The 15,802-nt window shown below is 45.2% G+C and overlaps 1 protein-coding gene across 1 annotated transcript in view; it reads right to left on the bottom strand.

Annotated features, from left to right (window-relative positions):
* lekr1 (Leucine-, glutamate- and lysine-rich protein 1) overlaps positions 1-15,802 on the bottom strand; it is a 208,077-nt gene that overhangs the window by 138,605 nt on the left and 53,670 nt on the right. The window contains exon 4 of the mRNA XM_079514064.1: positions 5,578-6,143. Within this exon, the coding sequence (XP_079370190.1) occupies positions 5,578-6,143 (566 nt within the window). The remainder of the gene's footprint in view (positions 1-5,577; positions 6,144-15,802) is intronic.

Below are 15,802 nucleotides of genomic sequence, written 5' to 3'. Positions count from 1 at the left end.
AGAAGGTCCTGCTTCAGAGCAGATGCACATACGCCGCTGGTGGGCAGTGGTGGAAACTTAAAGTAATTACGTTTAATTCATTCATGTACTCAAGTACTGTACATTTTTATGTATTTCGAAATTTAAAATCCTTTTACTTGTACTAAACTACATCTCAAAGGCAACTATTGTACTTTTACTCCACTACAATATTGGAGAACTAAAGTTACAAGTTACTTTGTAGATTTTTAATATTATTACAAAACATCCATTAAGCCCTATATACTTAATCTATTTGAATATAGTCGATCTACAAGCATGCGTTGTGAGCTAGTTGTTCGGACATTCTGCATAATGAGTACTTTTACTTTTGGTTCTTTTGGTTTTAATGCCAATACTTTTACTCAAATACTGTATGTATTCAATAGCTGACTTTCAGTTGAGTATTTCTACACTGTGCATTGATACCAAATGGATTACTTTTTACATCCCAGTTGGTGGGCGGGTTGCCTCTACCCAGTGCAGTAGAGGCTTGTGTGGAATTGCTTTCTATATTTCACTATTTTCAGTTGACAGGAATGCCACTCGCATCCATAGAAAATGCAAGCAAGATGTCTCTCTCCTACATACGTACAACCTGAAGTGCATACATGGAAGGTATAGCAGCACAACCTTATAAACACACACACACACACACACACACACACACACACACACACACACACACACACACACACACACACACACACACACACACACACACACACACACACACACACACACACACACACACACACACACACACACACACACACATACACGCTATGCAACTATTACAAGGGAGAGCGAGTGCATTCTCCGACGTCTGGAGCGGCGGCCGCCAAACGGACCGACACTGCCGCGGAATGGAGCTGTCATAATCCACCCACCTTCCACGCCAGCTGCCGCCCCTCCCCCCGGCAGCGCCGCGTCTCATTGCCGCTGCCGGAGTATGCACTCACTCCTTCTGACTATTACTCCCCATAGGGGGCTGGTTATGCCTCCCTCCCTAGTCCTGTTGCCCAAGGCAAACTATAATGGAGCTAATGGAAGAGGCGAAGTGCTCTGTCTCTGTGTGTGTGTGTGTGTGTGTGTGTGTGTGTGTGTGTGTGTGTGTGTGTGTGTGTGTGTGTGTGTGTGTGTGTGTGTGTGTGTGTGTGTGTGTGTGTGTGTGTGTGTGCTCGCGCAAGCTTGCGTGTGAGCGTGCATCTGTGTATGGAAACAAACCCCATCAAAACATTATTACACTGTATGCCAACAAGGCAGTGTGGAGGCCCTGGGCTTCTTCATAGCAGCCTAATAACAGACGCTCACTTCCTTCATGAAGGAAGGATTTCCTTTCCAATAAAAGGCAGCTCTTTGATGGTCGTCTGATTAAAATCACCTGCTCTTTGATTACAAACACTTGTGTGGTGGCGTAATTAAACAAACTGGAAACTTCACCTCCCCTCATTTCTTATTGAGGGATGCTTTATTTGCACTCACACGTGTGTAAGTGTGTGTGTGCGTGCGTACATGTGCTGTATGTTGTAATGTACACTATGTGTGAGTGTTAATATAACCACTATATGCTAACCGCGGCGCCCTATATACGTACTTTGTTGAGTTAAAAATAGCGAATATAGCTGATCTACAAGCTCACAATGTGTTGTTATGCAGTGAATTGTGAGCTTGTACATTGAAAATCTTGTTTTGGTAAAATATTTGGAAAGGTTTTGCAATTTTCTGGTATATTTTCTGTTTTTTTGGGGGCTTTTTACCTATATTTCGATGGGACAGAGGATACAGGAAACAGGGAGAGAATCAGGGAGTAACATGCAGCAAATTCGTCAGCAGGCCTTGAAATCAAACCTGTGACACGCTGTCAGGCATCAAAGCCTATAATGTAGTACACTGCGCGCCTTAACCACTTGACCATCGCCGCCCCGAAAATTGTCTGGTATTTTAAAAATAATTTTCAACATTTTCAACTATAACAATAGTATACACCCAAAATGGATTGTGCACAAATGGACCCTTTTGGGTTAATTTGTACACTCTCAGAGTTAAACTAGAAAAAGTGCCCTTCCGGGCACAGGTCTCCACCAGGAGGATAGGAGTGTGTGTGATGTTTGGCAAAATGTTTAGGAGGATGGTTTTTTTAATGTGTTTTTGCAACAATTTTCTTCATTTTGTTGAGGAAATGCAGAGCCAGATCACTCATAGCATCTCTGAGGATAGAATTCTGGATGAGCAGGACATGTGCAGCATTTTGTACAAAACGGGCCACTCCTGAAAACTTTGGAAGGCGATCTTAGCCAATCAGTGTATAATCTGAGAAATCCAACAGACTCGTTCGTCTTGATCACATGACTACAGAGATCATGTGTACCGATTGCCATTTCTTCATACGCCTTTGATGGCAATTGGATGATTTGAGGCATTTTGTTCCAAAAATGTGTTTTGCAAAAATCAACCTGTTGGTGGTGCTATAACAGGCCAATGTGAAAAGGGTGGGATATATTCCTCAGCCTAGTAAGAAAATGTGTGAAAGATTTCACGTAAATTGCATGCTGCGTTCATGATTTGAGGCTTTGCAATCTTGCAAACTGTGAAAGCCAATTATAGCCAATTAGGATGGAATATGAAATATCGGACAGATCCGACTCGAGCACATGACCATAGAGATACTGTGTAACGATTTGTGAGATATTTGGACAGAATCTGGAGGAGTAATATAAAAAAATGTGTTTTACAAAAGTCGGCCTCCTGGTGGCGCTATAAAAGGCAGATGCGGAAAATGCAGGTCAAAGCTTTGTCCTTGGCCTCTAGGGAGTGTGCATGCAACGTTTCACGCAGATCGGTGCAGTTTTAGGTAAAAAATTTGAAAAGCTGCCTCATGGTGGCGCTATAACAGGCCGTTCTGGAAAATGTGGGGCAGAGGTTCATCGTTGGCATCCAGGGAGTGTGTGTGCAAAGTTTGGCATCGACCGGGTTAACGGTGCCGGAGATTAGCTGGTAACGGACGGACGGAAGGACGGACGGACGGACACACGGACGGAGTGCAAAACATACTCTGTCCCCATGCCTTCGGCCTGGTGGAGACAATGAACGGCCAGGATTATATGTATGCAGATATACGTAGACACACAGGCATTTCTCCTCTCATCTATGTCCTGTTATGACTACAGCTATACCCCCTCTTTCTCTCTCTGCCGCACACACGCATGCACACACACACACACACACAAGCCATGCAGTTGTTGTGTCTGGCCAGTGCGTAGTATGATGGCCTGTGGTTGTTTGTGGAAGTGTGAAACCGCCACAACACATCAACCGCCGGCTTCCTTGTTTACAGTACGCCTAAGTCTACACACCGTGCACACACACACACACACACACACACACACACACACACACACACACACACACACACACACACACACACACACACACACACACACACACACACACACACACACACACACACACACACACACACACACACACACACTCTTTTCCTGCCTCCTCATATATGACCTTATAAGGACTCTATTCAAAAACCTAGTGACTCTCTGGTGAGAATTTGTATTTGTTGCCAGGCAACACTTAAAGAGCGCTTCGGGGAAGGATGGGAAATATTTAGGATCATCAGTTTGGTCGATATTCTTACGTAACTTCTGGCAAGGGGCTTGCTCATTGATTCATTCCACTCATAGCATGGAGGCTGCGGCTATAAGTGGCCACATGGCCATAATCATCAGGTTACCAAATGTTTTGTATCAATTGCATTTGCTGACTTTAACGTTGTCATGTCTTCTTCCTGCCAGCAGCCTTTCCATAGAGCGGAACTCAAATGACAGGCTGAAGGATGACAATGCAGACAATGGGCCAGATTCACCATGCAGTTTGTGACCTGTGATTTCCGAGCATTTCTACGTTACGTGTGGAATTCATCTTTTTTTTGGCCGTGACTTTGGGCGTAGAGTCCGCTCGTTTTCACGTCAGCTCCGAGTCTGACTTACAGGGATCCACGCTTGAGCATATGTATTTACAATGCTTTAGTCTTCATGCTGAATTAATGAATAGTCCCCAAACCTCAAATAGATTATGTATGTGGCCAACATTTAAAGAAAAAAATGTGTCAAGCAATGGATTGCATCAGGCCTTAATGTCGCTGGGTAAGTACATTTTGATGCCAATACTTTTGTTCTTTTACTCAAGTACATTTTGAACTCCACTAGTAAGTATTCCAAGTAAAACATTTGAGTACTGCATGGTTTTGCATGCCGTAAATAGCAGATCTACAAGCTCACAAGGCGTCACTCAGAATTGTATATATTATTTTATACGTCATATATTTTATTAATTAGGGCCATAACAAATTAACATGATGAATGGAGGCAAGTGAGCGAACAAAAATGAGTAATAAAATAGCAGGTGGTAACTGCAGTATGTCGCAGGTTTACTATGAAAACCTGAAAAACCTGTCAGTCAGTCCGCCATGCCTCGTGACACGCACCAATGGCTCCATATATGGCCAATACAGAATTCATTCCATGTTGATCTGACCTCATCTGACCTCATCAAACCCTGTACACTCAAGACACTGCCCCCGCTACCACCCTTAGATCTCCATATATGGAGCTGACCTGTTCTGACATTCCATATGTTGATCTGACCTCATCAAACCCTGTACACTCAAGACACACTCCATATATGGCCAGACACCATTAAACCCTGTACACTAAAGAAAGACACTGCCCCCGCTGCCACCCTTAGATCTCCATATATGGAGCTGACCTGTTCTGACATTCCATATGTTGATCTGACCTCATCAAACCCTGTACACACAAGACACGCTCCATATAATGGTCAGTACAGAATTAATTCCATGCCAAAGCGCCAGCGCTCGCCCAGCAGTCTGCCTTCACCCAGGCGGATGCGTGCACGCTTACTGGTATCATTACTAGGAAGAATACAAACAGCAAACGGCAAGTATATCTTACAGAAGCCAATTGAACCTGGTGCGAATCACAATATTTTGTCACACGGAGAGAAAGTGCAAAGGAATTTCGTTCTATTGCGTCTGCTCTGCTCTGCAAATGTTATAAGAAAAGCATACCATATCTCTGTGAAATGACACGCATACAAGTTGATTTTTCCAAGGTTACGAGGCGTATCCATTAAACACTGTATTACGTCTGCATGGCCTTGGTGTGTTGAAGACGACAGCAAATATATAATCATGCAGGATTTACGTCAAGAGATACACAGGCAGACAGGACAATAAATGCACTCCTGGGAGAGAGACACCACAAATGTTTGTGTGTGTGTGTGAGAGAGAGAGAGAAGCATGACTCATATAGGATAATTGCAGACATAAAAGCCTGGTATTAGAGATCATTTCAGATTTCTCTCACACACACACACACACACACACACACACACACACACACACACACACACACACACACACACACACACACACACACACACACACACACACACACACACACACACACACACACACACACACACACACACACACACACACACACACACACACACACCTCTCACCTCCTCTCCAGCTGTTGCAGGCATTTTCTCTGATCGTCCAATTCTTTATTGGCCTTTTGAAGTGCGTCACCCCACACTTTCTCTCTCTCCTCACTCCTCCTCTCCAGTCCTTCTCTCTGCCTCCTCTCTCCTCTCAGCAGTCTCTCTCTTTCTTCAAGCCCTTTCTCCAGCGCTTCCGTCGTGGCTTCCCGGCATTCAAGCTCCGACCTCAGCGTTCTTTCCACCTCCTGGTTTCTCTCTTCTAGTTCTCCTGCTAGGCGTCTCTCTCTCTCCTCCGTCTCCAGACGCAGGGCCTTCTCCCACTCCAGCCTGCCCAGCTCCAGTGCCTCTCGCTGGGCCTTCTCCCACTCCACCCTGCCCAGCTCCAGTGCCTCTCGCTGGGCCTTCTCCCACTCCACCCTGCCCAGCTCCAGTGCCTCTCGCTGGGCCTTCTCCCGCCCGGCAGCCTCTCTCTGGCCCTGGAGCTCGGCCTCGGCCGCAGCCAGCCTGGTCTGGAGTTGGTGGAACTCGTGGAGGATGAGGTAGCTGACTCCACAGTAATGACACGTCTTCTCACTGCGCTCCATCTGGAGGGTCAAATATATACACACGTCACAAAGTCAATGATAAGGTTGGCATTCATACAATCTGGGAACCCATCGGCAAAAAAAAAAAACAGCACCCTTTGCTGTTTGTTTCCTTTGAATTTGGTAGTGTAGCACAGAATCTGTTCTTGAGAGATTAGCATACATTACATATGACACATCTCTGTCTGCCAGCACTTTAGAGCTGTAGAGTTCATGCGCACGTGCAAACACGCACGCACGCACACACACACACACACACACACACACACACACACACACACACACACACACACACACACACACACACACACACACACACACACACACACACACACACACACACACACACACACACACACACACACACACACACACACACACTAACATTCTGGTTTTGCCTCTTAAAAAGCACCTCCCTAATTGGACACATCCCTCCCATCCTCCCTCTCTCTTCCAGAGACTCCATCCATCCATCCATCCCTCCTCTGAGCTTTAATAGGGATCCCAGAGCATTAATCTCCAGCATGGCGAGCCTCAGCTGATGCTTGCATGACATGTTGACAGCTCATCCCATCTCGGCGTGGCGCGGGCCCCGTTCGTAAAACAAGACGAGAGAGACTTGTAAACAAATGGCAACAACACACAGTCACTGAGAGGAAGCTGTTGGTGTGACTAATTATTTATTTTCTGTTTTCTCTCTCTCCATCCTCCACCTCCACCCATAGGAGTATGGATGGAGGAAAGATCAGGCCAAGGGCAAGATCTTAATCCAAGCTAATTTGTTTGTTTATTTCACGCAGCTTGCCATGCCAGACGGGTGGGACATTACAGCATCAGGACAATTAAAATCATGTCAGAAACATTTTTAATCACAGAGAAAGTACACTAACACCAACTTTAGACTAATCATAATATAATCATGTATTCAGTTATTGTTTGCCATTTTTCCCCCCAGATAGCAAGCCCCGCCCTTAACTGGTATAGAGGACAGAGAGGAAAAACAAGTAATTCCAAACACGATTCCACCCCAGCTGTGCAAAACACAAGACAGATCCACTAAAAGATAAATAGAATTGTGACAAAGAGGTAGACGAAAAAGGGCAAATGAAAGATAACCCTTCTTCTAAAAACCTTTTGTGTCTTAAATCGATCCACGGGGGGCCACATTGTCTGAGCGAAAAGACAGATGTGATTCTGATATAGATGAAGGACACAGGGAGGGGGGTGGGGGGGTAAGCCTGATTTATACTTATAGCTGCACGCTGCATGGTGTTGCATGCTGTAAATAGCAGATCTACAAGCTCACAACGTGTCACCTTCGTGACACGTTGTAAGCTTGTAGATCTGCCATTTACTGAGCACGACACTGCTGTTAAGTAGTGATAAGCGAGGCCTGAAGACAGAATGCTTGCATGATTGACTGAATGAATGGACCGAGCCAGACAAGCACGCAGCAGCAGACAAAGACATGACAGTAGTCCCACTGACATGTGATTGACAGGCGTCACATGATATGAGCCAGACGCCGCTGTGTGACCGCAGGGACTGTTGTTTTTGGTGCTATCCCTTTTGGACTGAGTGTTTGACTGTACTCTGTTGCTGTTTATACATTCTGTCTAATAAACTATTCAATCAATCAATCAATCAAAAGCGTCTCACCTGGACGCTACACTGCCCATCGCTGTCTCTCTTTGTCTGCTCTGTCCCTGTCAAGACTACACACACATTCAGAGAGAGTGTGTGCGTGCGTGAGTATGTGTGTGTATTTTTGGTATTTTGACTGAGAGGTTTTTTATTGTGCAGATGTCTTAACGATTCCTTCAGGCTGGAATACGGCATGGAACTTGGAAGTACAAAGTCTGCATCTGTGTGTGTGCGTGCGTGCGTGCGTGCGTGCGTGCGTGCGTGCGTGCGTGCGTGCGTGCGTGCGTGCGTGCGTGCGTGCGTGCGTGCGTGCATCAAGTCCTTGTGGAGACACAGTTAACCCTCAGGTCAACCCTGACATGTTGTGTGCCGCTCCCTTTATTTGTATCTCCACAACTCACATGCACACACACACACACACACACACACACAAGCAGGCATGCATAAACACACGCCCATGTGCACTGCATGTGCTTCATGCACATGAAGCACAAGCACACAGTCCTCACACTAAACACAAACATGGAGAGTGAGCAAGCGAGGGATAGAGGGAGACACACACACACACACACACACACACACACACACACACAGTCCTCACACTAAACACAAACATGGAGAGTGAGCAAGCGAGGGATAGAGGGAGACACACACACACACACACACACACAGTCCTCACACTAAACACAAACATGGAGAGTGAGCAAGCGAGGGATAGAGACACACACACACACGAGAGCAGACATTGCCATGCAGACCTACAGTTACATAAGCATCTTTACTTCCAGCAGACAGGAAACTCACATATAAGCTCACACACACACACACACACACACACACACACACACACACACACACACACACACACACACACACACACACACACACACACACACACACACACACACACACACACACACACACACACACACACACACACACACACACACACACACACACACACACACACACACGCAATCACACACACACACGCAATGCATCAGCTGCCATGCAAACAAAGCACGCACACACAGAGTACAGCCGTCCAAACAGACGAGCCCTGGGGGCGGGGTGTCTGCCACCAGTGGATTGTGTGTTACTGTGACCGTGAGTTGGGCCCGCAGGGAGAGAGCCCTATACAGCCGCAGGCACTGACACATTCACTTAGCACTCAAAAACCACACACTGAACTGAGGCTCATTTGTGCTTTTGTCAAAACGGGCGCAACCACACGACAAGGTCAGGCCAGGTCACGGCCACGGGCTGTCCTTCAGGTTAACATCTCTCCATGCACACTATCCTCCGTGCGGTGGTGGAACAAATATACTCATATGTTTTACGTACGTGGTAAGTAAACGTATCAATACTGCACTCTAGAAATACTCTACTACAAGTAAAAGTTCTGAATTCTAAATGCACTTGAGTAAAAGTACAAAAGTATTGGTATCAAAAAATAAAAGGATACTCATATGCAGAATGTCCCATTTCAAGTTTTCTAATGTATAAAAATCTATTTTCAAATGCCCAAAATGTAGGCCTATATACAGGCCTAAGTAGTTCGTGTTTTTGTAATAATAATCTACAAATTAACTAGTAACTCAAGTTTTCATAAATAAATGTAGTGGAGTAAAAGTACAATATTTGCCTCTGAGATGTAGTAGAGTAGAATAAAAGTATTGGTAAATGGAAATACTCAAGTAAAGTACAAATACCTCAGAATTGTACTTAAGTACAGTACTTAAGTAAATGTATTTAGCTACTTTCCACCACTGCCCAGACTAGTGCGTGAGTGTACGTATACTAGCTCTTCCGCTGTCTGACTCCTGCATCTGAATGTGGAGCAGGTGTGCTCCCTTGGCTTGTGGGTATTAAAAAAAACACACCAAAGAATGTGGAAATTGTGACTTATAAAAGCTACATTTAAATTTAAAAAAAGTGTTGTATCTCCACAACTCACATGCACACACACACACACACACACACACACACACACACACACACACACACACACACACACACACACACACACACACACACACACACACACACACACACACACACACACACACACACACACACACACACAAGCAGGCACGCATAATAGCGCGCCACCGAGTGGCGCGCTACGAGCTTGTAGGTCTGCTATTTTTGAAAAATCGTGAAAATATTTATTTCAGAAAACTGGAGGATTTAGAAGGATTTTTTTAAATTTTGAGGTCAGGCCTAAATGGGGCAAATAATAAGGGACAATATCGGTGGCACCCAACTGTACGTCACATTAGATACTATATTTTACATTTTCTGAAAAGTAACAGTTTTGGACAAAGTTTCCATCCGGCAGGCAGGCCTTGATGAAATTGAAATGGCAAGAACCATGAAAAAAGGCTAACACTTTAGAATAACAACTATCCATTATGAATAGTAAATGCTGTCCTATACAAAACTAAGGCGCAGTAACCACGGAAAACTAACTGGTCAGCCAAATGAGATATCGGCAAATACCATATACGTGATATTTTCACCTCACTGTATATGTTTTTACCCTTTTTACCTCCTTTTATGATGATTTCCTGTTTTTGGCTATATACTAAGTGTATATTTGTACGTCTATAATTGTTCTGATGAATTGAAAATGGTGCACCCTATTGTAAACAAGTGTAATGCTGTATGGTGTCGTCCACAGTTAACACTTTGATTGCTGGAAGATCTCAACAGGCCTATTTGGATGTTGCTGCCGTTTAACATTGCACAAAGGCCTTGTTCGGGGGCCCACAGTAAAATGTTCTCTTATAGCGAGAATCACACGCCTACATCAAAAGAAAGCTGAACTTGTCCACTTCAATTAAAAAAATACGTTTTGATTTTACCATGTTCCATTCTGGAGATATTGACCTTTTTGCAACACCTGCATTTGCCTGGAAGTGGTTATCTTGAACAGCGAGCAGAGTTATGGATGGTTTAAAGTCAGAGACATTGACAGGCAGATATAAAATTGAACCCAATAAATATCCTATACATCCTATACACCGAATGAAAGCCCTGAATGTGTACTTTTACGAGGAAAACAGTAAACATTGATCCCATCTACAGTTAGACAGTAATTGGTTATTGAATGCAGCTTGTGCCCACCAGATAACTTCAGAGAAGACATGGACGTGAACTCCTCAATATTCACAAAATAAGGCCTATAGCGACATATAAATACTATATACCGTATGAAACAGAAGACTCTCTGCTTTCATAAGGAAAAAAATTGTACTGTAATAATAAAAAAATCACACCCCTGTGAAGTGAGCAGTGCAACTCTACTTCTCTACTTATTCACTACAGCTCGCTATATACGGACTGAGGCAGAAAGTCATGTAAACCTTTTATTTACAGTTTGGTCTGTAAACTTCTACTGTAATAATAAAAATCACACCCCTGTGAAGTGAGCGTTGCAACTGTTCTGTACTTATTCACTACAGCTCGCTATATACGGACTGAGACAGAAAGTCATGTAAACCTTTTATTTACAGTTTGGTCTGTAAACTTCTACTGTAATAATAAAAATCACACCCCTGTGAAGTGAGCGGTGCAACTGTTCTTTATAGTTGCGCGGTGCAACTGTAGAGAACAGTTGCACCGCTCACTTCACAGGGGTGTGATTTTTATTATTACAGTACAATTTTTTTCCTTATGAAAGCAGAGAGTCTTCTGTTTCATACGGTATATAGTATTTATATGTCGCTATAGGCCTTATTTTGTGAATATTGAGTTCGGGTCCATGTCTTCTCTGCAGTTATATCTGGTGGGCGCAATGTGCATCCACCCAGTATCCAATTTATGACAAACTGTACATGGGATCAATGTTTACTCTTTTCCTCGTAAAAGTACACATTCAGGGCTTTCATTCGATGTATAGGATGTATAGCATATTTATTGTGTTTATTGTTATATCTGCCTGTCAATGTCTGACTATAAACCTTCATAACTATGCTTTCTTTTTGATGATGATTGCCGCCTCGCCTAATCTATCTCACTGCTTTCATTGTTTTGATCGCAGTAACATTGGGGGGGGGTCATGGGCACATTGGGCAGCAAAAGTCTTGATCCGTACGGCTATAAAAAGTCCCATTCCACCGTTCGGTTCAGAACTATAGTATAACGGTGAGACGCGTTGTCATCAGCTGATTTTGTTTTTCAAGCTAGTGTAGGGGAACATGCCTGGGCATGCTAGCCTGGCACGGCCAGACTCATAGCGAGGGTTCACTGATGTTTCCTCCGGGGAAGAATCTTCAGTGAATCCCCGCTATGAGGCTGGCCAAGCCAGGCTATGGGCATGCAGCTTGGGGGCGATGGAGGGGGAAAAAAGCGTCACCCGGCTGTGATGTCGACGAGAAGGAAAAAATGACTTCCACAGATGACAACACCACGGTTTAGGTCGCGGAAAAGTTCGTTATACATTACACCCGGGTCGATTACGTCCCCGACGCGTTCATTGCGGTCTTATCACTACAATTATAATGAATAAAAAAGCGTTACAATCACACGTCTGAGCGATCTCCGATTATGACGGCTCTGCATGGCGATACGTGATCCACCAACGGTAGACTGTCTGTTGTCATGCCGGCCCCTCGATACTGTGGTTCGTTTGTTAGTTCGTAGTATTGTAGGCTCGGGGATCGTTTGGTCGCTACAGTATGAAGAAGTAAACATGCATCTGTCCATGTGTGTTGCCGATCTGGTGCAGAATCTGCAGATCATGTGTTAGGCAGCGTAACAGCGTTCCGTATGTTTTTTTCCGAGACCCCCGTCTCGCAAGGCTCTCCTCCTGCAGGAGAAACAGGAGGGGAGGGGGGAATCGAGTATAAAAGCCAATAGGTGGAGGAAAGCCTGGTGAGGCGAGGTTAGGTGAAATATGATTCTTTTCACACACGGGCTACATCGGCATGGGCGCAGCCATTCTACACTGGTTTATACACGTAAAGCGGTCCGCCCTCCTGTTTTCAGGAGTGGAGGGGTTTTTTTTTTTTTGGTTTTTTTTTCTGATCACGTGAGCGGGACTAAGCAGCAATGATAGGGCGATGGTTCTTCATTGTCCGGGTGGGTAAAAAGATGAATGAAAGTATGCTATAAAAAAGTGATTGAAACGTATTGATACGTGATCCGCACCCGACGTTTGATTAATTGATAACGTATTGATACGCGATCCGCGTTGGGAGTGTTAACAGTTTTTGTATTGAGTTGTGCTTGAAATGTACTGTAATTCTGCAAACTGTTAATACAATCAATGTCAATCAATCAATCAATCAATCAATCAATCAATCAATGTATGATGATAAGAGCACCACTCACTTCACACAGACAGGTGTGATGTTTAACCCGCAGCACGGGTTAGTTTTAACCCGCAGCGCATGTCGGGAGCGAAAGTGTTGTCGGACTAATAACTGTAGGACTGTTGGTATGTCTAACAAACGTATGCATCCCTCACCTATAGCACCCCCCTGCAGTACGACAACCACCTAGCACCCTCCTGCAGTACGACAACCACCTAGCACCCTCCTGCAGTACGACAACCACCTAGCACCCTCCTGCAGTACGACAACCACCTAGCACCCTCCTGCAGTACGACAACCACCTAGCACCCCCCTGCAGTACGACAACCACCTAGCACCCTCCTGCAGTACGACAACCACCTAGCACCCTCCTGCACGTACAGCTGGCTTCATCTGACCTTAAACTGAAATAATGAATAAATAATGAATACATGAAGGGAGAAGATGAGAGGAGGTGTTTTCATCCTTCCAGTTTTAAATTCTCTCACTCCCTCCCTCTCATACAGTATTCTCACTTTTGTCAAGTCAAGTCAACTCAATTCACTTCAGTTCGGAATAAAGTAGGGGTGCACGATTATGAAATTATGACTGATATCCGATCTCCGATTATTTGCAGGGTCATATCTGCCGATACTGATTCTGACCGATTTCGATATTATGTAGAGGACCACAATGGAAAAAAGCCTAGGCGGGGATTGGCCCAAAGCATTTTAATAAAGTATTCAATCAATCAATAAATAGCCTATACTCTTTTCCAAGTGTAAGTTCTCACAACTGAATGACTACTGAATGCGATGAGTACACAAATGAAATGTACAAAAATGTAAAGTTTATTTTTACTTAAGATTTTACATCATATTTGATTTGGCTTTTGTTCAGACTAGAGGTACTATAGACACTGAACTATTGATGAATGGGCAGGGGATCAGGTGGAAGAGAGAGAGAGATCATATTTACACATAGTATATGTGTGACTGGGCTGGCCGGCCCTTATTTCCAAGACAAATAAGGGACGGCCGCCTGGGTGTCCCTTATTTGAACTTCAAGTAGTTCTACCTGCAACAAAGATGAGACTACTACTGTGGCCTGATTCAGGGGGGTCTCTGCACTGATCTGGGGTAAGCTTAATGGGAGGTGAAGAGTCTATTCTGATTTGTCAGAATATAAGACCTATCATTCATTTAGGGAAAGCCTTTTTAAGCTGGCAGTGTGTAAGATTGTGCATGCGTGCGATGTGTGTGCGTGAGCGTGTGTATGTGGAACACGTACTAAAACATTTCAGGCGACGAAAGTGTGACTAATACTAAATGGAATTTTATCCAAAAGACTATGACTAAACTAAAATAAACACTGGCCGTCTCTGCTCCTCTTCCTCTCTCTCCTCCTCCATCCCTCCCTCTCTCTCTCTCTCCTGCACTCCACTGCTCCTCTTCCTCTCTCTCCTCCTCCATCCCTCCCTCTCTCTCTCCTGCACTCCACTGCTCCTCTTCCTCTCTCTCCTCCTCCATCCCTCCCTCTCTCTCTCCTGCACTCCACTGCTCCTCTTCCTCTCTCCTCCTCCATCCATCCCTCCCTCTCTCTCTCCTGCACTCCACTGCTCCTCTTCCTCTCTCTCCTCCTCCATCCCTCCCTCTCTCTCTCCTGCACTCCACTGCTCCTCTTCCTCTCTCTCCTCCTCCATCCCTCCCTCTCTCTCTCTCTCCTGCACTCCACTGCTCCTCTTCCTCTCTCTCCTCCTCCATCCCTCCCTCTCTCTCTCCTGCACTCCACTGCTCCTCTTCCTCTCTCTCCTCCTCCATCCCTCTCTCTCTCTCTCCTGCACTCCACTGCTCCTCTTCCTCTCTCTCCTCCTCCATCCCTCTCTCTCTCTCTCCTGCACTCCACTGCTCCTCTTCCTCTCTCTCCTCCTCCATCCCTCTCTCTCTCTCTCCTGCACTCCACTGCTCCTCTTCCTCTCTCTCCTCCTCCATCCCTCCCTCTCTCTCTCCTGCACTCCACTGCTCTTCCTCTCTCCTCCTCCATCCCTCCCTCTCTCTCTCTCCTGCACTCCACTGCTCCCGGGTGCAGCTGCCGTGACCCGTCTGGCTCATCCAAAACACCAGAAGTGGGTCACTGTCACGAACATGCACCCCTCTTTCTCACGCACACACGCGGTCGCGTGCACACACACACACACACACACACACACACACACACACACACACACACACACACACACACACACACACACACACACACACACACACACACACACACACACACACACACACACACACACACACACACACACACACACACACACACACACACACACACACACACACACGGCATGCCCTCACGCTCTCAAACAAATACATTCACTGAACTACAACAAAAGACCTAAAACTGACCAAAACAGGCATGCAGGGTCGCCAGCTGCAAAACACACTGGCATGCACGTTAACGCATACACACACAGTCACACACATGCACTGCACGCACACACACTACTGTGTCTATGCAACATAATTCTAGTTGAAACTTGGCTAACATAATCAAAATTCCTACAAACTGAACCCTATCTCCAGCCAACTATATCACCATTCTCGTCAACTCGCAAACACACACACACACACACACACACACACACACACACACACACACACACACACACACACACACACACACACACACACACACACACACACACACACACAC

Source organism: Electrona antarctica (genome assembly GCF_951216825.1).
Source record: "Electrona antarctica genome assembly, chromosome: 11".
Classification (NCBI taxonomy): domain Eukaryota; kingdom Metazoa; phylum Chordata; class Actinopteri; order Myctophiformes; family Myctophidae; genus Electrona; species Electrona antarctica.
Note: the sequence above shows the minus strand (reverse complement) of the source record. Positions and strands in the feature narration are given on the sequence as shown.